Raw genomic sequence first — 16,628 nt, forward strand, 5'->3', positions numbered from 1 at the left:
ACTTCACGTCAAGGTTCCGAATCCTTGCTCGAACAGAGCTTTCCTCGAACACCGCAGATCGAAACATGACTCGGAAATACAATGGCGAACAAATCTTAGGCAAGTGATTCATGCTTCACAAAATCTCCCAAACAACTGACTGGTGAGGGAAAAAAAAATCATGATAGTAGTTTCACAACGCAGTGAGACAAGTCAAAAAACAATCAATTAAACCAATCAATTGAAATGTCATGGTGTTTCCTGATATTGAACACCCACGAACGCATTTCTTCCTGTGGTACAAGCTAGGAAAGAAGTGACTACAAGAAAAAAAAAAAAAATGCCGGGTATACCTAGCCAACCTCGCATTTCCGCACATATATAAAAAAAATAAAAAATAAAAAATAAATAAAAAATAAATAAAAAGACCCGAAATTTGGAATTCGCAGCAGAAATATATTGAATAAAAATAAGAATTTACCGGGCAATGGAAAGATATTCATTTTTTTTAAAGCATTATTAAGAAGTTAAATGATATTTGTTGTAGAGTATCATGTTACTGTCTGGACAGTGTGACACAGGACTGGGCAGATAGAGGATGTAATGCCTTAACCCTGTCTTAAATAGAGCATAAAAAAAAGTATTTAAATAAAGGAAACTTCAAAAGGCAGCTTCTGAACATTTAAATCGGTCACCGTCATCATCCACAAACTTATCTAAGCTCCCATTGATACTTGCAGCTTCCTTTTTCTTATCGTGTTTGTACACTCACTTTATTCTTGCAAAGTTTGTTCCAATTGGATTTGTCTTGAGAGCTTATCCCATGATTGGCATTATCGATATCACCAGCTTGTATGATTTCAGAGCCAGACCGACTTCCATAAATGTTTTCCACTCATTCCGGTTCGTTTCTTGTACATGCAAAGATACTCCCATCATAATATCTTCTCTCTCCATTGTACCTTCTCCCATCCCTTGTTACACTAATGGTCTATCAGCTACTTGTTTTCCACAGGCTCCCTGCTCTAGACATAGACAGCCCCTGTGAGACCCAATTTGAGTCAAAACATACAGAGGATGATTGTGCATTCTGGTAACCATTCCACAACAGGACAACTAAGGTTTATGACAATAGACTCACAAGGGGCACACTTTGAAAAACCTAGAAGTCGAAAATAAATAAAATGCAAGCAATTTTTTTTGTTCCCTGGCCAAGGGTCCAATATTTTTTGCTCAGATCTCGTATGTGTATGTACACTCCCTGATGAAGCATTCCAAGAATAAGAAAAGATTACTTTTTTTTTTTTTTTTTTTTTATTTGTGATCGACTCCATACAGAACGTCTGACCACACTAGTCAAAGAGACCCATGCCGAAGTCTTCATCGGACTCCTCTTCCTCCTCCTCCACCTTGGGCTCCTCCTTGGGGGCTTCTGCAGCAGCTGGTGCAGCAGCAGTAGCAGCAGCAGCAGCAAACTTGCTTGGGTCCTGGAAATTAAATTATATAAAAATGAACAATGGTATGTTACATGACCAATATGGTGCTAAGTGATTGAATAAGTGCATGTAAGGTTCCCTGGTAGTATAATGAGTTACAGGTTTGTGGGCTCCTATCCCTCTCACTCCTCTTTAGAGGTCTCTTTCAATGCGCAGGGAATACAGTGGCAGAATTTAGTCCCTACCACAAAACTTAGGCACTGCACAACTGGCAACATACATCCAAAGCAAGTATATCCTGTTGGGCCTTGCTTAGGATGTATGTACCCAGCTGTGCCATGCCTAAGCTCTTGGGGCCATATTAACAAAGCTTCTCTAAGTTCATTTCAGCCTCCTGCTTAGACTTGTGTTTATCTCTTAAGCGGTCTTAATTTGTGCAGAGCCAAACTCTTAAGTCCCAGTGTGAAACGGTGAAAGAACAGAAGTGAAATTTCATATTTTTCATTTTAAGTTAATAGTGCAATCTTTTACATTTTTATTAAATAACAAAAAATATATAATTTATCATCAATTTTGTAAGGGTATGAGCACATAAATTTGTGTTTATTAATAAGCAAATTAGGTCCCACACAAGGTGCGTGTATTTTGTCTCAGTGTTTACGTCCTTGAACCAGCGCTGTCCAGCCATTCAAACTCAGCAATGCTCCTTTCCTGCCCTTTTTCTTTAGTATGGAGGAGATGACTCCTTAGGTTGAAAAGGCCAATAGAGGAAACCCAACTGGACCGATGGCAAGAATTCCCTACCTCATCCATTCAGTATATGTGAAAATATGTATCCTGAAGGCTTCACTCATTCAGCAGCACAAAAAAGCTACATGGGGCTCTATTACTAAGGTAAATGAGACACTCCAACAGGACACATGGAGGTCCAAGGTAATCATTGCTGCAGAGCTGCATTTCCCATTGGCTAAATAACTAATTATTACTTTAATTACTAGTGTCAGTGCATCACTCCTTCCTGTGGAGCTCTCCCACCAAATATGTCACAAATAACACTACTGCAGTTTTATTCTATACATGTCCAAAAGTTCAGTCACTCAGGGCATCAAAAACACCCTTACGGGACTGACAATTCTTGAGGTGGTGGGCTCATATTCAAAGGTCGGCCACCTTTGCCTGGTTAACTTAGTCTTAGCATAACTCTTAAAGTCAAGCTGACTCTGGACCTGTTTTAAACTTAAGACCTTGACTAAACACAACTTCGGAAGTTAAGCACAACTCTAAGCATAAGAGTTGGTCTGAATCAACTTCTATAGTTAAGAATCTTTGTTAATACAAACCCCTGGGCCTGTATTCTTCTTAGTGCTTATAGTCAACCCTAACTAACCATCATAGCTAAAAGAATTTATGATTGTCAGTCTTGTGGTCGTTGGAAGTTGCTGGTCATATCTCAGTCACCATCTGATGCTAAAACAAACACAATTTGTCAACTTTTAAATTAATGGAATTAAATAGGTTCTTGGCATTATTTTCTTAGATTTAAATTGCTTTGACTTGATATTATACAAGTTTTGAGGAAGTTATAGTAAAATAGGAATTCACTGAGAAAATATGCTAAAACATATTCCCATTGGAAATTGTGTAAACAAAATTTAATGTAGCACATCTACAATCCTCTGCTGGCACTGTATATAGATGGGCGAAGCAGAAGGCCATGTGAATATTCCCCAGTTTTTACCAAAACTGAAGGAGCTATATAAAGGCCTTCAAGACATGGTACCCCAAGCTAAGCAGCAAAGGAGAGCAAACTGGGTAGGAGATGAATCTCTCCAGATTGCAATGTTGTATAGGGGCAAAGTTCATAAACTCAGAAAAAAAATTCAAGAATGTCAGTGTATCTAATCAAAAGAAACATGATATTATATACAAGAGAAGATTATGGCCAAGAGCCCAACAAAAGCAGGTGGCACATGGCAAGGTTTCCTTATGTTCCAGAAAACTGATCATACCACTCAAGGCAATAATCTACAATACTTTATTGCCTCATAGAAAAACATTATTTACTTATAGTTACTAATATCCATTGTTATATTTACAATAAAAATGATCGGGGTCATGCTGTGGTACATACAGCCATGTTATCATAGTGTTGACACATCTGACCATCATAGGCAGCACTAAGACAGGGTGAACCATCATAGCATCTTGTGTTATTTTATGGTCAACCATAAGAGACAGCAATGTTTCGCTATGACCAACAGATTTAGCTATGGTGGTTTGTAGAATACAGGCCTTGGGGCAGCGTGGTCCACGAGACTATCCCTTTCTACCAGGGACTTAAGGAGCTAAGAGAATGAATGATGTGGTGCTTGTCTGAGCCAACTTGTGGGACAGCCTGCCTGGTTTTAGACAGACAAGTGAGAGGTATAAACGTTCTCATTATAGGGGTACAAGTGTGAGTCTTGTAAGGAAGGTGTTAAGTGTTTATCAAAAGTGTTGGTTTGAGAAGGTACAGCTGGAGTTATCTGTGAAATGTAGTGTAGCTCTGGAAGCAGAAGAGATCGTAGTAACCAAATGTCTGCTGTGAATCTGGTTTGAAAATTTCACACCTGTATTCCTAGATTTACAAAGTCACTCAAGGAACAACTATATGACCTACAATGAGCATCTTCTCATATTTATTCAAACACTTCAATGTGATCTCCATGTATCAGTGATCTAAATTTTTAGACATTCTGTTACAGGATATATAATCACTGTTACCAGAGCTAGTGAAGATTAAATTATAGCAAGTCTTGTGAAGGCAAATCTACACAAGTAATCTATGTAGCATACATTACCTCTGTATGTAAGGATCTAAACAATAAAAAGTATATTATTCAGTGTTATAATGAATATGCTGAGAGAGAAAAAAGCTTCACCACTTACAGCCAAGAACTCCTTCAGTTGCTCTGCCTCCTTGAAGGTGACGTCAGTGACAGCAGCAATGGCCAGCAGCCTCTTGAAGCCATTCACGACAGAATGAGGCACAGACACGATGGTTGGATAGCCAATGGAGAGTGACAGTGAAGCCACTTTAGCCAATCCCTGAAAAAAAAAAAAAAAGGAAGTCAGTATAATCACTAAATAGAGCAAACCATATTATATAAATAATCTCTATGTCTTGTTACTTCCCCTCCAGGAGCCTCTCTCAAAGGAATGGCCACAGCAAAGCTGGCACATAATACATGCTCAAATCTGACTCCCCCCCCCCCCTCTCTCTCTCTCTCTCTCTCTCTCTCTCTCTCTCTCTCTCTCTCTCTCTCTCTCTCTCTCTAATATTTGCCCACTTTATCTGTTCTTCAGATATTTTTTTATATTTTAAGTCACATTATAACTCACTTGGTGCCTGCTCCTGAGAGTTCCTATCAAAAAGACTGCTGTAATATAAGTTTCACAGCTGCTGAATGCCTCACCAAAGGGCAACTGGAAAGCTTACGTAACAACAACAAGAACAGCAACCCCTTATAACAAGGATTTATGCTGTACTCACATTAGCAAAGGACAGGCTGATCTGGGACACCTCAATGTTACAGAACCCATGCCAGCAGTTTTAACACCCACTTCCACCTCATAACACAACTATCAATATACAGATGCACCATGAGTAGGGTGCCATGGGATCCTCCATCACCCACAACAGGCCTCAGAGGTGACCCAACAAGGCATTCATGTCGTGAAAACAATTCATGACAAGCAAATCACTTAGGGTTCCTGACAAACATCAACACCAGCTGAGCAGCTCCAAGTTCTCCCTAAAACTGAACTTATCCTCACATAAGTTGTGCCTAGTGCCAACCACCACCACTCCACAAAAGCCCCCAATGCTTCAGAGAGGGAATTTCACAATGCACCTGTGAATCCCCATAATCGCTTAACCTGTACACTGTTCAGTATGTATGTATGTATGTATGTATGTATGTATGTATGTATGTATGTATGTGTATCTATATATATATATATATATATATATATATATATATATATATATATATATATATATATATATATATATATATATATATATATATATATATATATATATATATATATATATATATATATATATATATATATATATATATATATATATATATATATATATATATATATATATATATATATATATATATATATATATATATATATATATATATATATATATATATATATATATATATATATATACTCGTATATATATATATATATATATATATATATATACACACACACACACACACACACACACACACACACACACACACACACACACACACACACACACACACACACACACACACACACACACACACACCTGTTAGAGAAGTGTTTAGTATATATACAGATGGGAAAAAATCCAAAAATAAAAATCATATGGTAAACACATTTCCATTCATGGTATGGGAAAAATGTATATATAAAACAATTAAACAATCTTTTTTTTTCCTGTTTTACAGGCTAAATAAAAAACATACAAAAAAAAATGCAACCTGACATGATCCCTATCTCTGACAAAGCACAACACTGTACAGGTTAAAAAATGAAAAGTGGATAAGGGCAGGCATGAAGCCAACCTAGCACCACCCTTGTATGTAACACAAGAAATAAAGATTAAGACATCATACAGTACAGTAGACCACACCAACCCTCACTGCTGGAAGAGTCCAGTCATATTACCATCATCATTCTCTTACAGTATATTCAAAAACTGCATTTTATCCATACCACACTATAGCCTATTCCCTTCAGTTTCACATAAGTATCCACTCAAACTTGGAAATTTTGGACTATTTGGAGGGAGTACTGGTCTGATATAGCCAGTTTGGGGAGGAAGTAATGTTCCATAAATGCATATTACATGAATACATATAACAATAAAGAATACTTTACACAAATGTATCCGTAAAACACTAATACATATTAATAAGTACGTGAAACTAATAATGCCCACAAAGTAAAAGCAATAATGGTAATGAGAGAGAGAGAGAGAGAGAGAGAGAGAGAGAGAGAGAGAGAGAGAGAGAGAGAGAGAGAGAGAGAGAGAGAGAGAGAGAGAGAGAGAGAGAGAGAGAGAGAGAGAGAGAGAGAGAGAGAGAGACCAAAAAAATTGCCCCATGTAAACCCGCCTTAACACAGGACAATTTCCCCCTCCTGGCTAGCTCCAGGCCCCCAGAACTTGCAGGTTTCAGCTGAAAGTATCCAAATGGTCAAAAGAAGCCACTGGTCTGCTCACATACATCAAAACATAAACAATTAAACAGTCCTCCTCTGACAAACTGGCTGCTGTAGCTATAATTCTGGAGAAAAAAAAAAAAAAAAAAAAAAGTAGTGTGACTTCCTCAGCTGACGATGTAAATAAATAAATTCCATGTCTATTTTTTTTAATTTTAACAAGTAAATTTAAATACTCTCATTATTTACCTTAAATAATGGTACAGTCAACAGTTATTATTAAGACTTTCTAATCAGGCTACACATTTTGAGCGGCCAAAAAAGATCAGCTGTTTCCAAAATCCAGTGTTCCCATGTATGCAGTTGCCCATGTTGAGCACACAACTAAAATCCTAAAACAAAACTTGTTAGTACTAACAAATCTTTGATGGAATTATACTGATCAGTCTTGTAAAAAAAAAATCATCATACTCCACCACTGAAACTAAAAAAAAAACTTACATCTTGGAATGACTTCATCAAGTCTTCGTCAGTGATGTCAAGGACACGGGGAGAGAACACAGTCCCCTGGTCATATACTTGCTGCACCACCAAGCCATAGGTGAAGGGGGAGATGTTCAGCATGTTGAGGAGCGTGGCTTCGCTAGCACCCACCTTGTCTCCTTCCTTCACCAGCTGCACATCATTCTGAGAGAAAAAAAAAAGTTTGAATCTATCTTTACTTTACTCTACTTGAGAGAAATGCCTACTGAACTAGCCACTTATTATCTGTTGAAAACACTAATCACTTTGGCAATACGGGTTAACATATCTTTAAAGAAAAAAATAAATAAAATAAAATAAATAAAATAAAATAAAATAAAATAAAATAAAATAAAATAAAAAATAAAATAAAATAAAATAAAATAAAATAAAATAAATAAATAATAAAATAATAGACTGCAATGTGAGCAAAAGCATTTTCAGTAGTGGTCCAGCACAGCATACAGTGTTTGATTTTCTACTGAACACAATTCACATCCCAGCTGCCAGATAACAGGCACCACCACCCTTGGGAAAAACTGTTGTGTACATCATTCAAGCTGACTTTGGGTAATAATTCCATATGATACAGGAAGAAGGATTAATAGATTCTTCCAATACTTAAGGTTCTCGGTCTTTTTTCTTGGGAAGAGCAGCTTTTCAGGATACCAGCAAACAGAGCAGAGGAGAGGCATGTGAGGTGTGTGGCGGCAGCACGTGCTCATGTTTAGAGTTCACGTGTATGAATTCTTAGCCAACTATAATTTTCTCCCTACTTTAGCTTCATGTCAACTATAATATTGCAAAAATATATATTTCTTCGCCCACACATGATTATGCTGAGATGATGCAAGAAACGTAATGACACAAAAAACAGCACTGCTCCGGGATTAAAGTCACAGCCACAAAATAGACAAAACATCTATCTGTCAAAAAGATGCAAAATATCACCAGAAAACACAGCATCTTCCCTTCTTTTCCTTGGTTTATGTCACTTTCATGTTCTTTTTAATGTGAAATAAGAAAAGGAATATTTCTTTATATAACACCAACTTTCTCAGTCTCAAAAAGCATTATATTCTATACTTTATTCTTCAAAATACATTCATACAGGAACTTATATGATTGGTTGTTTGCCTTTTGAGCCTTTTAAAGGCAAATGTTCTACTGGGCATGTATGCTTCTGTCTGCCTTGCGAGCAAAGCATTTGACTTGTCAGTGACACTACTGAAAACACCTCAACACCTTAAAGCACGATGCAGTGAAATGTGACAGTGGATGAAACTTATTCTATGATTTAAGTGTCTGGAAAAAGCATTACAGATGATTGTAACAAGAACAGCTATCCATGACCATTCTGAGGTGCTCAGCCTACAAATTACAAAAGGGCCACCTTTACATTAGAAAACATCAAAGCAATCATTCTACTTACCACAATTTCAATGGTACCCCTGGAGATCTTGGTTGGGATCTGCAGAGCCTGGAAGAAGCTAGTCTTCTCAGGACCAAGACCAGTGTTCTGGCTGGGGATGGTCACAGGGCAAGGAGCAATGGCTCCAGCACGGGCAGGGGCCTTCTTCTTGTTAGCAAGCAGCTTGTCACGCACTTCCACCAGGTCTTCATTGGTGAAAACAAATCCCACATTGTTGACAATATGGGGAAGGAGTCTGCAAGAAAGCAATTATTATTAGTTCAAATCAAAAGATTGAAAATAATTATAATAGTCTGTATAGATAGATGAGGATAATTTAAATGCAAAATTAAATAAATTATGTGATTTTGTCTCGCTTGAATAGACCTTACTGTACCACACTGAACATTACTAAGTCATATAAAGAGAAAGATACAATAACTTTCCATTTAGATTAATGTTGGTCTGCAAACAGCTGCTTCAACAAGAGGAAAATAGAATATATGAAGACAAGAGTAAATCCAACACACCTTGTAATGGAAGACACAAAGGCACAAGGCAAACGTAATTTCTAATTATTTATTTATTCTTATAGATTACTGTAATATGAAAAAGTAAAAATTCTTAACTATCCCTACTTTTCCCACAGTCTTCACTAGTCTAGATCTTTGCCACCTTTGTACCTCTATTTCACACGAGTAACATTTCAAAGCATTCCAATATTGGCAACAAGACACCCATCACCTCAGAGGGAAAACTACTTGTTCTCATACTATCATTATTAATCTATCCACTGCAACTACAATGAATATCCATATATCTATCTATATACCAGGATGAAAGTCCCATGCAGGGTAGCCCAGACAAAGCACCACAAACACACACACTCCTGCCCACATCAGCCCCTGGTGGAAAGGGATAGTGTGATGGACCACCCTGCTACACATACAAAGTAGTACAGTGGAAGCATGGATGTCTGTTATTATGGATACAGAACATAGCCTTACTTCTCAAGATTGGGGTTGGTCTCCAGGTGGCCTCGGATAGCTTTGCGCATCATGGTGTTCTTGCCCATGAGCACCACAGCACACCCACGCAGGGCCATGCGGATCTCCTGCATCTGCTTGGAGCCCACATTGTCAGCGCCCACAATGAAGCAACGGCTGTACTCGTCAAACAGCTGAGTGATCTTTGTGAAGTAGTTAGCCTTCCAAGTTGGCTTGTCCACCCTAACCATCTTGAATTGTGGATTAAGGCACCGTCACACCGGACTTAGGGACTGCAAGAGAAGGGCTTAATGTAAATGGGCTAAATAATAACTCATAAATAAACAGATATTGAAATGAAATTGGTATTTTCATTCAAGAGTTAGGTTAGGTTTAAGTTAAAGGACTTCTTTGATTTCACAGCTTACCTATCTTCATTGTGTAGATTATGATTTGAAAAGGCATCATTTTACTTGGAAACAGTCAGTCCTGACATTGTTATATTTAACTTGGAAACAGTTAGTCCAGACATTAAGTTATATTTAACTTGGAAACAGTTAGTCCTGACATTAAGAAGCTAATACCATTTTCATAATACCCGAATGATTGAAGATATAAAAACCAACAATAACCATCACTTTTGTATCCTCTCCGACTTTCTAGCTACCAACAGAATGATAAAAGTACATAGGTTAATCCCAAAATCACAAAATTTCCCCTTAAAACATGGTGCTGACATCTGAGGAGCCTTTATAACTGACATGGTCATAATCTGGCAAGTACATCTCTTAGCTCTCCTCTTTCAGGGCCTGTTGCTCTTCTTTGGTCCTTGTCACACCTTGGATTGCTCTACTTATTTACTGTCTCCTTTTGTCTGTAAATGGATATCAGGTCCATGTTATATACAAGCATGAAACTCACATGCCATGTAGGATTGGTGACCCTGCCATAAAACACACAAAAAAAAATAAATAAATAAATAAATAAAAAAAATAAAAATAAAAAATTGGGGGGGCACATGTCTAGTATAGCTGTAATAGCATTCAAGACCAAGGAGAAATTCAACATTTTTTTTAAGTCCAGAGAGCTCTGCACCAGTCAAGAGCAAATTTTAATATATATATATATATATATATATATATATATATATATATATATATATATATATATATATATATATATATATATATATATATATATATATATATATATATATATATATATATATATATATATATATATATATATATATATATATATATATATATATATATATATATAAAATTGTGGGTAGCAGTATATTAGGGTTTCATTGTATCTATATAGCTGACCCCTCTAATCATGTGCTGCCACTCATGAGGCTACTTGTGTGGCCACTAAGTGTGACTTTTCACAGTAGGTTCAGTTACGCTTTTCATTTGTTTTAGGGAAATGTCAGGCGTTCTGATAAAGGCTCACTGTCATTTGTTAATATGGCTAGCCAGTGGAGGAAGGTGAAGCAAACAGTGCCAGTGTTCAGCAGTGGGATATTTAGCAACAATGTTTAGATGAGATATACAGACAAAGATGAGGTTCCATGTGTTTATTAAGGAAGCCACCAAGCTGTACTCCCCTCCACTGCCCTGAGAATCTCTACACCACACTGGTAAGGCATAAAAGTATAATTTTTGAGGTCCCTTTTGTTTAGATTATGCTAGGCTAGGTTAACTTCCTAGCAGAGGGACCAGCCCCCCCCACCCCAATGGTTAGGATAGGTTAGGTTAGGGAATTTTGAAATATTAAGGTAAATTTACTTAGATGTCCATATTTCACTTACTTTACATCCCCCTCACCCAAAATCTTCAATTGCTCACTGGCCCCCAAGCTTCGAGGGGTTAGGGGAGATTGGGGGGAATGGAGGGGCAGACTTCGTATCAAGAAATACCAGTGCTTGAATTCCTCATTTTCAACACTTGATTAAGAATGTTATCCTGCGACTCACTACTGAAATGTCTCCTGTCATTCCCAGAGCCAACTTTTATTTCATCCTCGTTTGATATCTCCCTTGTCATGGCAATTAGGCAACAGAAGTAAGGCTCAATGCAAGGTAATGGGAAATACCACAAACCTGCTGGCATGCCAATTCCTAGTATGTGTAATAACAATTAGAATGACAATTAGACTGAATTATATACCATATGCAGGATTGTGGAGAATATTGCACTTAGTCAACATAACCATACATATGTGAGGCCGACTTGAAGGATTCGACTGACTAGAGCAACCACATCATCGGGAAGGGAATTCTAAACACTAACACATCTAAGGGAGAAAAACCGTCTTCTAATTTCTGTTGAGGGTTAATCTGGATATCACGTTCGTGTTACATACGGGCACGAAACTCCCATGAACTCGCCGTGAACATAAAAAAAATTGTGGGGTACGTAGTATGACTGTAATAGCACTCGTGTGAAGAAATTTGATAAAATTTGATATTTTCTCCGCAAGTCAAGATTAAACAATGAAAAGATTTTCTTTTGCTTATAACTGGGGTTTGTGGGTAGCGGCATATTAGGATTTCATGGTATCTATACAGTTGATCCCTCCAATCACGAGAACTTATCAAGAAATACCCTGCTGAGCAAAATGAATGGGCAATCTTGTAGATGTATCCACGGGTTCCTCTTGATGGCAATAAGATAAATGTCACATGGCTGAAGAACACATTTTCCATGAAAAATTGTCCAACATTTTAGCAAATCGGCTCTGAAGCCTTCCTTTTATCGAGTACAGAACGAGAGCTTTTAAACGGTGTGAGTAAGGGACATCAGCCAGTCCATCAATCCTCTTGGTCCATCTTCTCTGAAAAGATTCTAGCAAGCTCAAGTCCCCAATATAACCAGTGTTCCACACAGAAGCAAATTCAAGAAGAGGCAAGAAATTCCCGTCTTATCCCTCGTCTCTCACACCCTATTTGTCTCCCAGTGATTCCTGCTGGTGAAATGACTCAGAGAAGAGACACCCTTTATGAAAAACAACTACCTAGCCTCAACCACCACTCAGGTAAGCTCTATGATACCATGACGGCAGGACACAGCAGGCATGGACCACCCGCTTATTTACCACTTTACCACCGGAGGTCTGCTCCACCTGTCTCTCTCTTATGCCCCTGGTCCAGCTTGACCGTAAAATATGCATGATATAAATAATTAGGGTCTATATCCTGCAATGTGAGTAAAAACATTTAAGAGAGCAAACCACCACACTCACCAAACCGCAGCCACGAGGTACAGAGAATGAGAAGCGCTCAGGGCAAAAGTTACTTACTTCTATCTATGTTACATATATCTTTATCTTTAGTCAAGAATTTGATTTCTCCATATTTTTTTTTTTTTATTGCTGAGCTGTTATGGTGGATTTGCTTTATAATATATGGAGGTTTTGAAAAGTTTTGGTACAGTTATTTTCATACATTTAGAGCTTGAGCTTGAGCTTAATGTTATAGGTGACAAGATTCTTATCTTATCTTATCTTAGCTTTCAGAATGGCACCTCCTATTGTGGAAAACGAAGTAAAGCAAACAGTATCTACCACACACACACACACCACATTCTCACCAGGAACTTTACAGCCTCAAATTTCCTTGTATTCGTCTCTCTACACATTCTCATCATCATCATCCATTCCCTTTCCGTTTTCTCGATCCACTCTTGCATTTCGTATTATATCCTAATTCAGTCAGAATCATTCGTATTATCTCTCATATCTCTCGCACTCCAAACTGCCACTGATCCTGAGTTTGGTGATGCCGGTAATGTGAGAACTTCTGTCAGGGGGGGAAAAGAAATAGTAAGGTATATTTAATAAACATACAAATCTAGTTCTCGCTAATGATGACAAATCCTAGGTCAGGCCTTTACATCGCGATCAACAAACTAGAAAATATGCCAGTCTGTTTGCTACACACGATAATAAATCTGGTCAAATGAGAAAATAATATACCTAGCTAATTTATCCCGCTGTCACAAATCAAACAGCAAGTGCTACCGTATGCTCTTCTTTTCTTGTTCTTTTCATATACAACAATATATATATATATATATATATATATATATATATATATATATATATATATATATATATATATATATATATATATATATATATATATATATATATATATATATATATATGTATTTTTTTTTTTTTTCACAAATCAAGTCAAATCCAAGCAGATCAAATAATCTTTACAACATCTCAGTAACAGTGACAATACCAGCAGCATCACCATCAATGTCTTCCGTGTTTTCTGTTCTCTTTCGTTCATGCTATAGGTTCACATTGTCACTTGCGCCACGCCAAATCTTCTTCACACCGTCATATTCTACGATTTTATCCTTTCCTTGTCCTGCGATTCAAATCATTAGAGTACCTGCTGACAACTTTTTCAACTTTTTTTTCGTGTGTACTATTTCGAATCTCTCTCTCTCTCTCTCTCTCTCTCTCTCTCTCTCTCTCTCCTGAATCCCGTACGTTTGTGTTCAATGATAATAACAGTAATAACAGTAATAATAATAATAATAATAATAATAATAATAATAATAATAATAATAATAATAATGTTAAGAGATAGACTGCATATTACAAGGAATAACAAGATGAATAATAAGTGCATAGGTCATATGATAATGGCATGCATGAAGCAAAGGAGGTTATTATATGGAGAGAGAGAGAGAGAGAGAGAGAGAGAGAGAGAGAGAGAGAGAGAGAGAGAGAGAGAGAGAGAGAGAGAGAGAGAGAGAGAGGTAAAAGGAGTGATACCGTCTTTGGGAGATGCACCTAGCAGGAACACCATCCCAAGATTTTTGTCCTGAAGTGCCCAGTGGTGTTTGGCAAACAATGCAAGGATATGCTGAAAAGACTTCTGGTAAACTCTGGAACTACTTACCTGCTTCTGCATTACCCCCTTCCTTTGACTTGATTTCTTGAAAAGGGAAGGTTTCAAGACACTTATCCTCAAACTTTGGACAACACATTTGGTCATTCGCTTTAGGGACTGACACTTCAGTGGGCTTCTTTTCTCTTTTTCTTTTTTTTTACTTCCTTTTTGTCTTCCTAAGCCTCTTACATATAAAAAAAAAAAATAATTTAAATGATGAAGCCAGGATAGATCTTCAGTGCACTAAAAGAGATAACAATAATAAAGGCTGCATATACTCACCATAAAAAAGCTGTAAGCAACATAAGAAAGAAATTGTGCATTGTATTTAGAAAACTGAATATGATTTACAGATCTAAAAGAAACCTACTGGAGACACATAAGCAAGTCTTGTTGAGTGATGCTCAACAAAGTCTCCATTGGTGATTGGTCAAGCAGTAATTACTACTTCACACTAGTTTAAGATATAGTTGATATTTGCATCATTCTTCTAAAAAAGCTATTTTCCAGTGTTAACAAATTAGCTACTTGTGACTTTCATTTTCTTGTCCGCCATGGATCAATGAAAGAAAACTTACTTTATGGACTTTTCTTCAATTATATTTAATTATCCATGAAGACTTGTTTCATAAAACCCAATTTTCATCTATCAAATAAAATTCAATTACAGAAAAAATCCACATAGTAACTTCCATTCATCAATTTCCAATGTAAAATGCTTCAAGAATGATTGGTCAATAAATAATCATTGAGTTAGGAAAACCAGCAGTTTAACACTGGGGAAAAAATACAACTATCATGAACACTTTCACAACTAGCATAACAGCAGTCACAGAAAGTTTACTATGTATTTTAACTATTATTTTATAATGCCCTTTCAGTTTTTTTTCTAGGCTTGAAGGATGAAAAGCACAAACGATTACAACTTGTATACTACTATTTGAGTTTTCTACATTCATCTGAATAGACATGACATGCAATTGCATGCATCATTTATTTTCTTTACCTGCATGGTGTGTGTGTCTGAAAGAGAGAGAGAGAGAGAGAGAGAGAGCTAGAGAGAGAGAGAGAGAGAGAGAGAAGGAGAGAGAGAGAGAGAGAGAGAGAGAGAGAGAGAGAGAGAGAGAGAGAGAGAGAGAGAGAGAGAGAGTCTGCATTTTATCTGAACAGACATGACATGCAATTGCGATGCATCATTTATTTTCTTTACCTTCATGTGTGTATGTTTGCGAGAGAGAGAGAGAGGAGAGAGAGAGAGAGAGAGAGAGAGAGAGAGAGAGAGAGAGAGAGAGAGAGAGAGAGAGAGAGAGAGAGAGAGAGAGAGAGAGAGAGAGAGAGAAAGAGAGAGAGAGAGAAAACCACTGTGCAGTGGTAAAAGAAGAACTGTGGCCACAGTATTTAAACACTAGTGTACAATGTTTTAGTTTAATAGCAATAGAGGACCATGAGTTAAGAAAGGCTTAAAATCTAGTGTATAGCATGTGTGTGAGCCAATACTGTCCCTTATTAAGACAGTGGTATACTGTAAAGAATGATTAATGACTTGCTCCTTCTCATAATACTAACTCCTCTCACATGAAGCAGATGATAGAGATAGGGCAAGAAGGAAGATTGCTGTACTGTCAAATGCAGGAAACGTACTGAAATAATAATGAACAATAACAGTAGCTGATGCCAGTAATTTATTTATATTATAATGTTAACCACTGTTTCAGAACACAGCTGATTACTCATCTCTTTGTGAGAGCAGGGGTGATGAGAATGGAAGGAGAGAGACATACATATGACAGGCCCCAGCCACCTCACCATGTCACTGTCATCCCAGCCGTGGGATTCCAACCAATTACCACCCACTTCAAGAATACTAGGGCCTTTCCTTGGCAGGAGAAGTACTTTAAAGGCAATTTCAATGGCAACAACACATGACTGGGCTGTCAAACCTCCCACAGCAATCAAATGTTGACATGTGACCTGAGGTCAAGCTACATCCAAGTCCTCACACAACCAGAGCCAAGATATCACTTCAAATTTTAATTCTCCTTGTGCCATGAGGTCACACACTCTTCTGCCTTTGTAACACTTTGTCTGGCCACAGGTCACCAAAAGATTTGTGCAAGGTTCAATGTTCACTGAAGATCATGTAACAGAAACAAAAGTCTTATGCT

The 16,628-nt window shown here is 37.3% G+C and overlaps 1 protein-coding gene across 1 annotated transcript; it reads right to left on the reverse strand.

Moving 5' to 3' along the window:
• Positions 1 to 1,274: 1,274 nt before the first annotated feature.
• Positions 1,275 to 12,895, reverse strand: LOC135108513 (large ribosomal subunit protein uL10-like). Its single transcript, XM_064019604.1, has 6 exons — positions 12,795 to 12,895; positions 9,567 to 9,838; positions 8,581 to 8,815; positions 7,128 to 7,313; positions 4,344 to 4,502; positions 1,275 to 1,466 (listed from the first exon to the last, which is right to left on the reverse strand). The coding sequence occupies exons 2-6, from the start codon at positions 9,794 to 9,796 to the stop codon at positions 1,332 to 1,334; spliced, it is 945 nt and encodes a 314-aa protein (XP_063875674.1). The 5' UTR covers positions 9,797 to 9,838; positions 12,795 to 12,895; the 3' UTR covers positions 1,275 to 1,331.
• Between the last annotated feature and the right edge of the window lie 3,733 nt (positions 12,896 to 16,628).

Source organism: Scylla paramamosain, chromosome 17, assembly GCF_035594125.1.
Source record: "Scylla paramamosain isolate STU-SP2022 chromosome 17, ASM3559412v1, whole genome shotgun sequence".
In the NCBI taxonomy this organism is placed as follows: domain Eukaryota; kingdom Metazoa; phylum Arthropoda; class Malacostraca; order Decapoda; family Portunidae; genus Scylla; species Scylla paramamosain.